Source organism: Heterodontus francisci, chromosome 42, assembly GCF_036365525.1.
Source record: "Heterodontus francisci isolate sHetFra1 chromosome 42, sHetFra1.hap1, whole genome shotgun sequence".
In the NCBI taxonomy this organism is placed as follows: Eukaryota; Metazoa; Chordata; class Chondrichthyes; order Heterodontiformes; family Heterodontidae; genus Heterodontus; species Heterodontus francisci.
In genome coordinates, this window is record NC_090412.1 from 4,802,757 (window position 1) to 4,818,622 (window position 15,866).

General features: G+C 43.6%; 1 protein-coding gene across 1 annotated transcript in view; it reads left to right on the forward strand.

Annotated features, from left to right (window-relative positions):
- Positions 1-15,866, forward strand: part of sgpl1 (sphingosine-1-phosphate lyase 1) — a 78,706-nt gene that overhangs the window by 11,844 nt on the left and 50,996 nt on the right. Inside the window, exons 2-6 of the mRNA XM_068020411.1 lie at positions 2,834-2,999; positions 3,777-3,844; positions 10,755-10,902; positions 12,585-12,664; positions 15,590-15,718. Of these exons, the coding sequence (XP_067876512.1) occupies positions 2,834-2,999; positions 3,777-3,844; positions 10,755-10,902; positions 12,585-12,664; positions 15,590-15,718 (591 nt within the window). The remainder of the gene's footprint in view (positions 1-2,833; positions 3,000-3,776; positions 3,845-10,754; positions 10,903-12,584; positions 12,665-15,589; positions 15,719-15,866) is intronic.

Consider the following 15,866-nt stretch of genomic DNA (forward strand, 5'->3'; position numbering starts at 1 on the left):
AGACTCGGTGGGCCGAAGGGCCTGTTTCAGTGCTGTATCTCTAAAAAAAAAATTCTCTATACAGGGAGAGTGCTATAGAAATACAGATTGTTATTGCAAATCTGCAGTTAAATCAGTTCTGAACAGAATATTTAGATTATAGATAAGTGGGCTGTGCTCAATGAGTGCTCCAGGAGTTTTGTCGAGTTGTGAGAACCCTTTTCATGGTGGACTTCAGACTCTTAATACAGTGCGGAGGCTGATGATTACCGGACAAAGAGCAGAATAGCTCACATTCCAAATCCACAAGAGCTGGCAGTAGCTGCCTTTCATGGTGCCAGGATATCCCAAAGTGCTCGACAGCCAATTAAGTATTTTTGAAGTGTAGTCACTATTGTAATGTAGGAAAAGTGGCAGCTAGTTTGTGCACAGCAAGCTTCTGCAAACAGCAATGTAGTAATGACCAGATAATCTGTTTTGTTTAGTGATGTTGATTGAGCGATAAATATTGGCCAGTATACTGGGGAGAATTCTTCTCCTCTTCAAAATAATGTCATGGGATCTTTTATAGCCACCTAATAGAGCATTATAGGGTCTCAATTTAGCGTTTCATCCAAAAGATGGCACCTCCGACAGTGCAGCACTTCCTCAGTACTGCACTGGGAGTGTAAGCCTCGGTTATGCGCACATGTTTCTGGCGTGGAACTCAAACTCACGATGTTCTGACTTAGAAATGAGAGAGCTACCAACTGAGCCATGGCTGAGACTGTATGTGGCTCTGATGTGTGGATCTGGTGTAACCAGTGATATTCCCAGAGTGAACTTGGTAACTCACATGGGCGAGAAGGTATGTTGCCCTTTACTGGGTTTTGTTCAGTCATTCCCTTAACAATGCGAGGTTGAGATCCAGCTTGTGAAAAATGAGACAGAATTGTAAAACAGGGTGGATGGAGTGAAGACACACTTTTTCTGTTGGACATTCCCATCCTCTTAGCCTTTGCAACAGTATTATTTATTTAGCAATAAAAATATATTGCAGAGCTGCATTGATCTAATCATTGGGATTATTGTGCAATGTTCTTTTATGTATTTAAGGAAAGCAGCTTGTGTGAAGACTCTCACGGAATGTTTATGGGTTACTGTGAGTTATGCCATGACAAAGGAGTTACCTGGGCACATGGGTCACAAAATGGTGGTTAAATGGAGGCTTGGCTGTAACAAAGAAATGACCGTGTTTTGCAGTGACTGCACTTACTGTTCTGTAAATGTTGCTTTCCATCTTTCCTCTGTCCTGACCAACCTCCACCTCCCACCAGTTCTCTCTGTTTGCTGTCTCAGGGCAGGAATGAACTGGGAAGGTTTTTATTGAATAATAAAGATAGAGGATCTTGCACATTCCTGCCCTCATTTTGACACTTTCGGTCCTGTGCTACCATACAGTCCTTGCATGTCAGTTTCTACTGTTCCTTCCAGCTGCTCGGCTTCGGCCCTTCAGGTACAGTTAGAATGTCCAGTGGCTGAGATATTAAACTTGTTGTTTTACATAAATTCTTTCTCGAGAGACCTAAAACCGCAGGTCCCGGGCTTGACTCCTGGCCTGTGCAGGGTAAGTGCCAACATTTAGGGTGCTGCAATGACGTCAGGTGTCTCTTGGCTAGGAATTCAGTCAGAACTTTTCACTCTGCGAGGATAGACAGTATCTCCTGCTTGATACTGGACATTGGGTGAGAACAGAACTGGGCATGATTGGGATTTTCCCCATAAAGGATTGAACTTCTTGTTGGCTGGGATTACTTCAACAACAGCAGCCTGCATATATAAGGCACCTTTAATGGAGTAAAACATCCAAAAGCACTTCACAGGAGCAATTATCAAACAAAATTTGACACTGAGTCACATAAATTGATATTAGGGCAGGTGGTCAAAAGCATGGTCAATGAGGTAAGTTTTAAGGAGCATCTTAAAGAAGGAGAGGGAATTTCAGAGCTTGGGGCCCAGGCATTTTAAGACACAGCTGCCAGTGGTGGGGCGATTAAGTTCGGGGGTACACAAGAAGCCAGTATTAGAGGAGCGCAGAGATCTTGGAGAATTGTAGGGTTGGTGGAGGTTAGAGTTGGGGAGGGGCCAGGCCATGGAGGGATTTGAAAACAAGGATGAGAATTTTTAAGTTGAGGCATTGCTAGGCCGAGAGCCAATGTAGATCAGCAAGCACAGGGGTTATGGATAAACAGAACTTTGTTCGAGTTTGGATACGGGTAGCGGAGTTTTGGATGAGCTCAGGTTTATGGAGGGTGCAAATAGGGAGGCTGACCAGTAGAGCATTGGAAAAGTCACGTGTAGAGGTAACAAAGGCATGGTTAAAGGAAACACATGAAGAATGACTACTTGTTGTAGAAAATTAAGTTCTTGTTCCTTGAGTATAGAAAATTGTGGGGTGATCTGATGGAGCTGTTTAAAATATTAAAAGGATTCCATTAGGGTAGCTGCAGAGAAACTTATTTCCTTTTGGTGGGAGAATCCGAGTGTGGAAAAATGATAAAATTAGAACTCGGCCATTCAGGAGCAAAATCGGGAAGTACTTTTTCCACATAAAGGATAATGGAAATCTGGAACTCTCTCCCCAAAAGGTTGTGGATGCTGTGGGTCTGTTTCAAGACTGAGAGAGAAGGATTTTTGTTAGGTAAGAGTAGCAAGAGATATGGAGCATACGTGGCAAAATGGAGGTGAGGTACAGATCTGCCGTGATCTAATTTAATGGGCCTGTCTGCCAAAGCTCAATCACTGTGCTGGAATTGGGGAGGAATGAACTGAGAATGTAGAATTGCTAACTTTGCTGCTTGTGCTTCTTTTGCAGGAGACGCTGGACTTGTACAAGGAGACAGTTTGGCTGTATCTGGGAAAGGGGAAGAGTTATGTGAACACATGGTGCCAAGGCCTGGAGCCCTGGCAAATCATTGCCATCACCGCTCCCACCACTCTGCTGCTAGTGTGGCTGCATGGGTTCCTATTCCAACAGCAAAGTAAGTTTATAAGGAACTGTGACATGAGTTTTTTTGTACAAAAAGGACTTGCATTTGTATAATGTCTGTAACAACCTCAGGGTGTGCCAACGTGCTTTATAACCAATGAGTTACTTTTGAAACATAGTTACTGTTGTAGGAAATGTGCAGCCAATTCGTGTGCAGCCAATTCGTGCACAGCAAGCTCCCACAAACAATGTGATAATGAACAGATAATCTGTTTGTTTGTAATGTTGATTGAGGGATAAATATTGGCCAGGACATCCATGAGCCCCAACCCTCCCGTTCTTTGAAATAATGCAACGTTATTACATCCACCTGGAAGGGCAGACGGGGTCTCGGTTTAACCTCATCTGAAAGATGGCACCTCAGGCAGTGCAGCACTCCCTTAGTACTACACTGGAGCGTCAGTCTAGATTTTGTGCTCGAGTCTCTGGAGTGGGAGTCTCTGAACCCATAACCTTCAATTATGAGGCGAAAACTCATTACCACGTCTTTCTGTATTTTGTGATGTTTAGAGGAGAAATTTACCAGTAATGAAGTTTTTTTTGGCTTACATTGAGAGCACTCTGGGTTTATGGGTTGATCTGTTTGTATTTGAGGTTAGACTGAAATATCACAGCTGTGTTTCGGATTCCTGATCTTCTGACAGAAGTTTGGCAGGTTCACCTTAAAAAGTATTTCAGCCGTCCCTGAATAAGTCACTTTGTGATTTGGAAAAGGGTGTGTTTATTTTCTAACTTATAGCATTTAAAAATTTTACAAATCTCTCCGCAGGTATTTCATCGCGACTTAGGAAGTTCTTTTTCAGAATCATAAGGAAATTGCCGTTTTTGGCTGTCTCAGTAAGTATGTTTTTCTTCTTCATAAGCCACCATTTATTTGCAGTAAGCAAGGGGAGGGGTAGATTTTTATATTTGAATATGGGAGGATGAATTTCCTCCGTACGTTTTGTGGCTGCCCCGATCATAACCTACTTTTCTGCTGAGGGAACCAATTTCTGGATCCTTGTCCATCTCCTTCTGATCCAGTTGTATTTGGAGAAAACCATTACAAGTTGACTTGAGCTGAGATTAAGAAAGAAATATAGACTTGCTTTTAAGTAGCTTCTTTCACAACCTCAGGACATCCTAAAGCACTTTGCAACCAATGAAATACTTTTAATGTAGTGAAGCATGGCAGTGAATTTGTGTACAGCAAGATCCCACAAAAAGTTGTGAGGTAATGACCATTAAATCTGTTTTGTTCATGCTCATTGAGGGATACTTATTGGCCATGGGATTTTATACGTCTGACAGAGAGGACAGGCGGGGCTTTGGGTTAATGTCTCATATAGTAGATGGCACCTCTGACAGTGCAGTACTCCCTCAGTACTATACTGGGAGTGTCAGCCTTGATTTTGTCCTCCAGTCTGTGGAGTGGGACTTGAATCAGTGACTTTCTGACTTAAGAGGCGAGAGTGCTACCAACTGAGTCACAGCTAAAGCATATTTTCTTTTTAAACTCAACTCTCCTTCCCTTTGGCAGGAATGTCTTGCCAGTCCCCGCTGAACTTGAGATGTATTATTTACCTGATATCTGATCTGCACCCAAGTCATATTGTCACGCACCGTTAGCCTTTTCTTGGGATGGAAAGAAATCTAGAGAGAGCTGACAAAGTCTTTGTGGAAAGATAAATTCTCCTCAGAGCCTTTTGTGTTCGATGTTCTTGTGGGAATTATAACAAAGCCTCATTGAACTGTGGATGTTTGTTTGCCGGTGAACAAGAGGGTTTTAAAAAATATTTTATTCCTCTTTGAATACATCGATCTCCTGTACCACGAACCTTTCTCTTGGAGTTGTGAATTGGACTTGAATATTAAGAGGAGGTAACCATGTTAAACCATTAAGTGCATTTTTGAATAATAGTTGTGCATGTGCAGCGGGGGCTTTATTTTTAAGTGTGAACATATGAGCAGAAAGATTGCTGGCAACTGGAGAAGGTTGGAAGATTTCTCATTTTCATCTGCCAGTTTCGTAATAAGCTTTTGGACATTCTGGATGGTTGGGCTTGCAGAGTGATAGAAATTGTAATCGTGCAGTTCATCAGTGATGATTATTGTGCTGATGTAAGTTGTGCATTTGATCATTAATCATACAGCACAGAAGGAGGCTGTTTGGCCTGTCGTGCCTGTGTCGGCTCTTTGTAAGACTGTCCAATTTAGTCTCACACCCCAACTTTTTTCCATAATCCTCCAAATATTTCCTCTTCAAGTACATGTCCAATTGTCTTCTAAAATTTCCTACAGAATTATCTTCTCCCACTGTTCCAGTACAGCTTCAACACTGGCATCTACCCTGCAATGTGGAAAATTGCCCAGGTATGTCCTGTACACAAGAAGCAGGACAAGTCCAACCCAGCCAATTACCGTCCCATCAGTCTACTCTCAATCATCAGTGAAGTGATGGAAGGTGTCATCAACAGTGCCATCAAGCGGCACTTGCTTAGCAATAACCTGCTCAGTGACGCACAGTTTGGGTTCCGCCAGGGCCACTCAGCTCTTAACCTCATTATAGCCTTGGTTCAAACATGGACAAAAGAGCTGAAATCAAGAGGTGAGGTGAAAGTGACTGCCCTTGACATCAAGGCAGCATTTGACCGAGTATGGCATGAAGGAGCCCTAGCAAAACTGGAGTCAATGGGAATCGGGGAAAACCCTCTGCTGGTTGGAGTCATACCTAGTGCAAAGTAAGATGGTTGTGGTTGTTGGAGGTCAATCATCTGAGCTCCAGGACATCACTGCTGGAGTTCCTCAGGGTAGTGTCCTAGGCCCAACCATCTTCAGCTGCTTCATCAATGACCTTCCTTCAGTCATCAGGTCAGAAGTGGGGATGTTCGCGGATGATTGCACAATGTTCACCATTCATGACTCCTCAGATACTGAAGCAGTCCATGTAGAAATGCAGCAAGACTGGACAATATCCAGGCTTGGGCTGATAAGTGGCAAGTAACATTCGCGCCACACAAGTGCCAGGCAATGACCATCTCCAAGAAGAGAGAATCTAACCATCTCCCCATGACATTCAACGGCATTACCATCGCTGAATCCCCCACTATCAACATCCTAGGGGCTACCATTAACCAGAAACTGAACTGGAGTAGCCATATTAGTACAGTGGCTACAAGAGCAGGTCAGAGGCTAGGAATCCTGAGGTGAGTAATTCACCTCCTGATTCCCCAAAGCCTGTCCACCATCTACAAGACACAAGTCAGGAGTGTGATGGAATACTCTCCACTTGCCTGGATGGGTGCAGCTCCAACAACACTCAAGAAGCTCAACACCATCCAGGACGAAGCAGCCTGCTTGATTGGCACCCCATCTACAAACATTCACTCCCTCCACCACCGACGCACAGTGGCAGCAGTGTGTACCATCTACAAGATGCACTGCAGCAATGCACCAAGGCTCCTTAGACAGCACCTTCCAAACCCGCGACCTCTACCAACTAGAAGGACAAGAGCAGCAAATGCATAGGAACACCACCACCTGCAAGTTCCCCTCCAAGTCACACACCATCCTGACTTGGAACTATATCGCCGTTCCTTCACTGTCGCTGGGTCAAAATCCTGGAACTCCCTTCCTAACAGCACTGTGGGTGTTCCTACCCCACATGGGCTGCAGCGGTTCAAGAAGGCAGCTCACCACCACCTTCTCAAGGGCAATTAGGGATGGGCAATAAATGCTGGCCTGGCCAGCGATGCCCACATCCCATGAATGAATTAAAAAAAAAACTTTCAGGTGCTGTATTCCAGAATTTACCAATCATCTGTGTTAAGAAATTTGTCCTCATTTCCCTTCCAGTTCTTTTGCCAATTATTTTAAATCTATGACCTTTGATTACTCACCTGTTTGCCAGAGGAAACAGGTTTTCCCCCTATTTGCTCTATCAAAGCCCTTCATAATTTTGACTACCTCTGTTGAGTCTCTCTTAACCTTCTCTGTTCTTAAGAAGAACAATTTGGGCGGCACAGTGGCGCAGTGGTTAGCACTGCAGCCTCACAGCTCCAGGGACCCGGGTTCGATTCCGGGTACTGCCTGTGTGGAGTTTGCAAGTTCTCCCTGTGTCTGCGTGGGTTTTCTCCGGGTGCTCCGGTTTCCTCCCACAAGCCAAAAGACTTGCAGGTTGGTAGGTAAATTGGCCATTATAAATTGTCACTAGTATAGGTAGGTGGTAGGGCAATATAGGGACAGGTGGGGATGTTTGGTAGGAATATGGGATTAGTGTAGGATTAGTATAAATGGGTGGTTGATGGTCGGCACAGACTCGGTGGGCCGAAGGGCCTGTTTCAGTGCTGTATCTCTAATCTAATCCCAGCTTCTCCAATCTCTACATAACTGAAGTCCCTCATCCTTGCTTTCTTTTGAAATTTCGACACCCTCTGCACAGCCTTGACATCCTTGCTAAAGTGTAGTGCTCAGAATTGGACATCATACTTCAGCTGAGGCTTACCAGTGATTTGTAAAGGTTTGGCACGACTTCCTTGTTTTTGTATTCAGTGCTCCTATTTACAAAGTCAAGTATTCCATACGCTTTCTTAATTGCCTTATCCACTAGCCCTACTTCCATCAAAGATTTGTGAATATGTATACCCAGGTCCTTCTGTTCTTGAACTGCCCTCAAAACAGTAATATTTAAATTATAATGCCTTTCCATGTTATTCCTTCCAAAGTCCATCACTTCACACTTAGCCGCATTAAATTGCAATTGTCATGTGTCTGCCCATTTCACCAGTCTGTCTGTGCCCTGCTGACGACTGCTGCTAGCCAGCTTGCAATTTACTATGCTGCCAAGTTTTTGTATCGTCTGCAAACTTCAAAACTGTGCTCCCGACACCCAGGTCTCGGTCATTTAAATATAACACTGATCTGGGAGAGTCAATGAAGAGCTACCTTTCAAACTGGTAATTTAAATCTTTTTGATTGAGTGTATTATCAGTGTGAGGTGTTGGGAATAGAATAACAGCATATGGACAGAAAAAAACCCAAAGGCCCACTCAGCCTGTCCCATTTAATTGTGACATTGTGTACATCGTGTTACAGGGATAGAGACAGGTTAAGTGAGTGGCCAACAAGGTGGCAGATGGAGTATGATGTGGGGAGATGTGAGGTTATTCACTTTGCTAGAAAGAATAGAAAAGCAGAATATTTTTTTAAAAGGCGTGAAACTTGTAAATGTTGATGTTCTGAGGGTCTTGGGTGGACTCGTACAAGGAACACAGAAAGTTAGCAATAAAAACAAGAAATGCTGGAAATACTCTGCAGGTCTGGCAGCATCTGTAGAGAGAGAAGCAGCGTTAATGTTTCAGGTCAGTGAGCCTTCTTCAGAACTGGGATTTTTATTTATTTTTATTTAGAAATATAGCACTGAAACAGGCCCTTCGGCCCACCGAGTCTGTGCCAACCAACAACCACCCATTTATACTAACCCTACAGTAATCCCATATTCCCTACCACCTACCTACACTAGGGGCAATTTACAATGGCCAATTTACCTATCACCTGCAAGTCTTTGGCTGTGGGAGGAAACCGGAGCACCCGGCGAAAACCCACGCGGTCACAGGGAGAACTTGCAAACTCCACACAGGCAGTACCCAGAATCGAACCCGGGTCCCTGGAGCTGTGAGGCTGCGGTGCTAACCACTGTGCCGCCTTTATGTTGGCCTTTATTGCAAGGTGAATGGAGTAGAAGAATAAGGAAGTCCTGCTACAGTTGTACAGGGCTTTGGTGAGTCCACCCTGGAATACAATGTGCAGTTTTGGTCTCCTTATTTAAGGGAGGATATATTTCCCTTGGAGTTGGTACAGTGAAGGTACTCCAGATATGCCCCTGGGATGAGAGGGTTGTCCTGTGATGAGAGGCTGAATAAATTGGGCCTATACTGTCTTGTTTCGAAGCATGAGAGGTAATCTCTTAGAAACATACAAGATTCTGAAAGGGCTTGATAGAGTAGATACTGAGAGGTAATTTCCGCTGGCTCTGGAATCAAGAGCATGGGGACACAGTCTCAGGGAAGGGGTTGATTGTTTATGACTGAGATGAGAAATTTCTTCACCAAAAGGGTTGTGAATGTTCAGAATTCCCTACCCCAGAGACTGTGGATGGCCCATCGTTGAATATTTTTAAGGTTGAGATGGACTGATTTTTGGACTCTCAGAATCAAGGGATATGGGGAGCATGCGGGATAGTGAAGTTGAGGCAGAAGATCAGCCATGATTGCATTGAATGGAAGAGCAGGGGCTGTATGATCTACTCCTCCAATTTCTTATTGTCTTATGGACACTCCCCATTTGATCTCCTGGGAGAGGCGAGAAAACAGATTATAAAAAAAACCTCAGGTGATTAGGAGAGGAACAAAATCTGATAAATTCCTCTCCGAGCGCCTTTGGCAATTAAAACTAGTTCAGGAAATTACCTTGATGCTCATTAATATTACATGTCACCTTGTACCAAGATGATCTCCACCCAACCAGAAGCAGGTCCAGTTCTTGCTTGAAGGAACTCGATGAGTCAGTGTTCACTGCACGAGCAATATGGGTTAGACACATTGTGAAACTTCCTTTTTCCTGAACCCTGATCTTCCAATCTGTTGCCAGTGTGACTTGAATAACCACAGCTTCCAGCACAATAGGAAGCCAGATGGCACATTTGTGCCTGTGTTGGCTCTTTGTGAGAGCAATCCTAAACTAGCTCCACTTTCCTACCCTCTGCTTTTAGGCCTGCAACTTCATTCACTTCTAATATTTACCAACTTTCTTTCCTTAAAAGATGTAATGGTCTCTGCCTCAAACGCTTCCTCTGGTGAAAAATTCCCTGCTCCATTTCTCTATGTAAAGTAACTAATCAGGAATGTCATGTTTGTGTGTCTGCCCTGTGTTTTGACAGCTGTGACTGTTGACTGCATGTTGTATATTAAAGGGGATAAACCCTTTTTTTCCCAATTTTGTTGTTGGATCATACAAAGGCTTTTTCTTTTAACCCACTCTGATAACACAATGAAAGTATTGTGATTGTATTTTTAAAACGGGAAACAGAAGATTATTATCCCAACTACCAGTGTGGCTGTTTCTGAAGCGTCATTTGAAGTGGGGCAGAGGGCGTTGTGGCTTTGGCTGCCTTTCACATCCACATTTCTGTGTCTGTGAAAGCAGACTTCACTCTGCACTGCAACACTCTGGCTTCATTCCTGGAGTGAGTCCAAGTCTCTCGCGGGCACAGAGTTTGGTGCTGATATCTTACTGAATCTTGAATTAGGGCAGGAAATACTTCATACTGATTAGTTTAAAAAAAAATTCACAAATGCTTCATTGCCGCAGAGTGTTTTTAAAAAGGGAGAGATACATTCCAAGCTACATGCCCCCAAAACCTTACTATGGGAACACTATACTGAAAATCATTTTTGCTTCTGTTTATTTAATTTCTAAACTTACAAGTAGCCTCAACCCTTTGCACTTCATTGGTCCTGGCAAAGTCAGTGGCAAAAAGAAATGGTTTGTATCTGTTTTTAAAAAACACAATACAAAAACTGAGCTTGCACTTGTAACCAAAGAACTTCATTCTCATAGGCTAGTCAACTCCTTATAGCTAAATACCAGATGAGTGCAGGGATTCAGGGATCCAGGTTAGTTGAAACTCTGGTGAAGTGCATTGCACTCACTGTGTGAAGGCCTGAATATTGCAGCATGTTTAACGCTTTTGACGCACTCCCATCAACAGATACAGAAAAAGCTTAACAAGGCACTGGATGACCTTTCCACAAGCGTCTTAACCCTTAAGGATGGAATGACGTACGTCACGTCCCTGCCTGCACATGGGTTGGCGGAGTCTGAGCTACTATTAAAGCTTAAAGACTACAGCACAATGGGTAAATTAACATTATTGTAACTTGAAAGCTTTTTTTTCATTATTCCTGATTCCCTATACCAATGAAGGACACTCAGGTGAGCTTGACTCATTGTATCTTGTTAAAAGGAAAATTATGCTTGTAGATTTGTGCTGTCAAGTATACAAAGAGTCTTCCAATTCTGGCCTGTTGCGCACCCCTGATTTTAATTGCTCCATCATTGGGGTCCATGCTTTCCACTGCCTGAGCCCTAAGCTCTAGAATTTCCTTCCTAAACCTCTCCATCGCTCTCTCCTTCTTGAAGACACTCCTTAAAACCTATCTTGACCAAGCTTTTGGTCACCTGTCCTAATATCTCTTTATGTGGCTCACTGTCCAATTTTGTCCAATAAAAGCTTCGGTGAAGCACCTTGAGACATTTTTACTACATTAAAGGTACTATGAAAATGCATGTTGAGCAGTTCTAGCGCTATTTCTGTATTGCTTTGTAACAACCTATTTGTTGCACTGAAACTCTTAATCACAAACAAAGCAAAGTTTAATATTCATTTTATGACTGCAGAATTGAGTGTTTCCAGGCTACAGCATGTGGGAGCAGTAGCATAGTGATTATGTCACTGGACTAGTAATGCAGCAGTCCTGGGCTAATAATCTGGAGAAGTGAGATGCTGAGGAACTTAAATTCAGTTAAATACACCTGGAATAAAAAGCTTTTGTCAGTAATGGTGACCATGAAACTACTGGGTTGTTGTAAAAACCCATCTGGTTCACTAATGTCCTTTCAGGAAAGGAAATCTGCCATCCTTACCTGGTCTGGCTTACATGTGACTGCAGACCCACAGCAATGTGGTTGACTGTTAACTACCCACTGAAATGGCCGAGCAAGCCACTTTGTTGTATTCACCATTTTCTGAAGGGCAATTAGGGATGGGCAGTAAATTCTGGCCTTACCAGCGATAACAACATCTCGAGAATGAATTTTAAAAAAACTAAATGATTTTGCATTCAGATGTGGCCTTGGTGGAAATTCCCTATTCTTCAAGTTGAGGATTTAGTGCATTATTTAATTAAACGTGCTGTTCTACAGTGCACATATGCCATTCCACAATCTTCCATTGTAAAAGAAACTCTGTGCTAATGAAAAGAACTGTGATTGCTCAGAATTGCCACAGGCTGTTTGCTGCCTCAGTTCAGCTGATTCATATTGGGGCGGCACAGTGGTTAGCACTGCAGCCTCACAGCTCCAGCGACCCGGGTTCAATTCTGGGTCCTGCCTGTGTGGAGTTTGCAAGTTCTCCCTGTGTCTGCGTGGGTTTTCTCCGGGTGCTCCGGTTTCCTCCCACAAGCCAAAAGACTTGCAGGTTGGTAGGTAAATTGGCCATTATAAATTGCCCCTAGTATAGGTAGGTGGTAGGGAAATATAGGGACAGGTGGGGATGTGGTAGGAATATGGGATTAGTGTAGGATTAGTATAAAATGGGTGGTTGATGGTCGGCACAGACTTGGTGGGCCGAAGGGCCTGTTTCAGTGCTGTATCTCTGAACTAAACATAAACATATAGCATGTTGCACAGTGGAATCCCAGATACGTCCTTGCTCAGTGTTATTTGATCTTGGGCTAAAAAGCTGCGGTGAACAATAAAACCTTCATGGTGTTGAGAGGCGTGTGTCTGATCCACTGAACCTGCATCTTGTATTTTACAGGAGATGTACAATGGGAGAAAGGGCAAGTCTCTGGGACTGTGTACAGTGGTGAGGAAAAACTCACAAACCTGTTGGTGAAGGTAAGAAGTGGCTTGGTGTGGATTTATCACAAATTAAATGATCGATTCTAGTTTACAGAAATTCTCCCTCTTCCGCCTCGAATTGCGTAACTTTTTTTTAGGCCCGTTCCCTGCGTTTTCCCCTTGTTGGCCAGCCTACTATTCCTTGATGTGGCCAATGTCAGTGTTACATCAACTGCCTGGAGTGGATGGGAGCCTGTTCTCAGCCCCCTGTGAAGAATCCTCCAGTCCTTGCATCAGCTCCTGAGATCTTGTAATTGGCAGCAGAGCATTAGTACGATGCTAGCATGTCAGTGTATGACCGTTTTGAGTACAATGCCTCCTAATCCTTGTATCAGTTCCAGACCATTAGCACAGCATAACTTCTCAGTGAAAAGGAGGAACTTGGGACTCATTTTAATACTAACTTCTCTATTTTTAGTTTCAGTAACACGAAACCTAGATTGAACTGAGAGCAACTTTGCGTTTTTACACCACCTTTCACATCCTCTGGATGTCCCAAAACAGTTCATGGCTGGTGAATCGCCATTGCAGTGCAATTATGCAGCGTAACTGCTGATTTGTGCACAGGAAGCTTCCACAAACAACAATGAGATCACGGATCTGATAACACTGGATGGGGCCGTTAGTTTAAAAGCTTCCTTTAAGCAGCAGAATCTTTCAAAATGTTGTACTCCCTCAGTACTGAAGTGTCATCCCGCTCCATGACTGAGACCGTCTACTTCTATCTCTGGAACACTGCACCTGCCTCAGCTGATCGGCTGCTGAAACCTTCCTCCATGTCTTTGCCATCTCTAGACTTGATTATTGCAATGCTCTCCTGGCTGGCCTCCCATCTTCCACTCTTTGTGAACTTGAGCTCATACAAAACTCTGCTGCCCATATCCTAACTCACACCAATTCCCGTGCACCCATCACCCTTGTGCTTGCCGAACTATGTTGGCTCTCAGTCTGACAATGCGCCAATTTAAAAATTCTCATCCTTGTTTGCAGATCCCTCCATGGCCTCACCCCTCTCTATCTCTGTAATCTCCTCCAGCCCTGCAACCCTCTGAGATCTCTGCGCTCCTCCCATTCTGGCCTCTGGCAGATCCCCAATTTTAATCACTCCACCATTGGCAACCATGCTTTCAGCTGCCTGGTTCCTAAGCTCTGGACTGTCCTCCCTAGACCTCTTCAACTCTCTCTGCTCCTTCAAGAGGCGACTTAACACCTACCCTTTTGATCACGTTTTTGGTCACTTGTCCTAATATCTCCTTAGGTTGCTCAGTGTCAAATTTTGTGTCATAATGCTCCTGTGAAGTGTACTGGGACATTTTATTACTTTAAAGGTGCTATATAAATGCAAGCTGTTGTGTCACCCCAGGTTTAAAGGTTGGAGTCCTGGAGTGTGATACATGCTTCTGATTTTGAGAAGATAGAGCAGGTTGACACTTGATTGGGGATTTGGCAGTGGTGAAACATTAAATTCCATAGTGTTACTGTATTTATTTTTATTTGATAGTCTCAAGGAATGAGAGAGACCCATTTTGTTCAGCGCATCCTGCTGAGTTCATCTTGTGACCGACTCAGGTGCCATGTTCACAGTCTACTGCTGTTGAGGGAGAAAAATTTTGCCTCAAATTGGCCATGGGATACGAATTAAATTGCCACTTAGAGGAGCATCTTAATGGACAGCACTAATTAGTGGAGATGTCAGAGAAAAACACAAATACAGTTGCTCTTTTGAAGGGCGATTTATCGGTAAATGCTGATGTACCAGAGGGGGAGAAAAAGCAGCTTTAACAAAACAACCCAGGAGAATTATTTTGTTGCAAAGTTTCAATTCATGTTCAGAGAGTTCTAATTAAGAGTAGTCTCCTTACTCATTATCTATGAGCACTGTGTTGCAGAGGTTATCTGATACGGCTAATAATTTGGAGAATCTATCGAATTTGAACTCAGTTTTGAAAAAAAAATGTTCTGGAAATAAAAACATGGTATGAGTAAAAGTGACCATGAAACTGTTGGATTATCATAAAAACATAACTTGTTCACTCATGACCTTTTAAGGAAGGAAATCTACTGTCCTGACCTGGTCTGGGCCTATACATTACTCCGGTCGATACAAATATGATTGACTCTTAATTGCCTATGAATTAACCTAGCAAGACATTTCGTTGTATTAAACATGGCAAGTAGAATGCTGCAGAATTTTAATGGATTCCTGATTTCAAGTCAGGACCCTTCCTATTGATATTAAACTCTGGGGCAAGGCAAAAAATAGACATAGGGAGATGAGATGTAAATTGACTACAGGAGCTGCACCGAAGTTAGGAAGGAGTGCCACCATATAAATATTATGCCGGTGGAACAATAGAGCTTTAAAGTGCACTACAGCCAATGAAATACTTTTGAAGTGTAGTCACTGCTGTAACGTAGGGAAATGAAGCAACCAATTTGTGTGCAACAAGCACCCACAAACAGCATTGAGATAAATGACCAGATAATCTCTGATTCTGAGCCAGAATGCTGTAATTTCAAATCACACTACAGCCTTGAGGTTATAATCCAGGCTAACACTACAGTGCAGTATGGAGGGAGTGCTGCACTGTCGGAGCTACCATCTTTCAGATGAGATGTTAACCCGAGGTCCCGTCTGTCCTCTCAGACATAAAAGCTCCCATGGGCCACTACTTGAAGAAGAGCAGGGAGTTTTCCCTGGTGTCATAGCCAAGATTTAAGCATTCAAAGGGAAGCTAGACAAGCACATGATGGGAAAAAGGAGTAGCAGGATAGATTGACCAGGTGCGATGAAGTAGGGTTGGAGACGGCTCGTGTAGAGCATAAAACATGGAGCTGTTGGCCTGTTTCTGTGCTGTAAATACCTTGCTAACTTAGTAATAAATTATGAGATCTGCTAACCCAGTCGCATTTTGTTTTAAGGTTTACGGAGACTTTGCTTGGAGTAACCCACTCCACCCAGACATCTTCCCTGGTGTGAGGAAGATGGAGGCGGAGGTTGTTCGGATGGCTTGTACTCTCTTCCATGGGGGGCCAGACTCCTGCGGGACGGTAGGTGAATCCCACGCATGTAGCGCATGACGCTCATCTTCCTTACTTGGGAATGTAGGAACAAGAGGCAGAGGCCATTCAGCCCCTCAAGACTGCTCCACCTTTCAAAAGGCCAGTTTTCACAGTGCAGGCAATCAATGCCAACAGC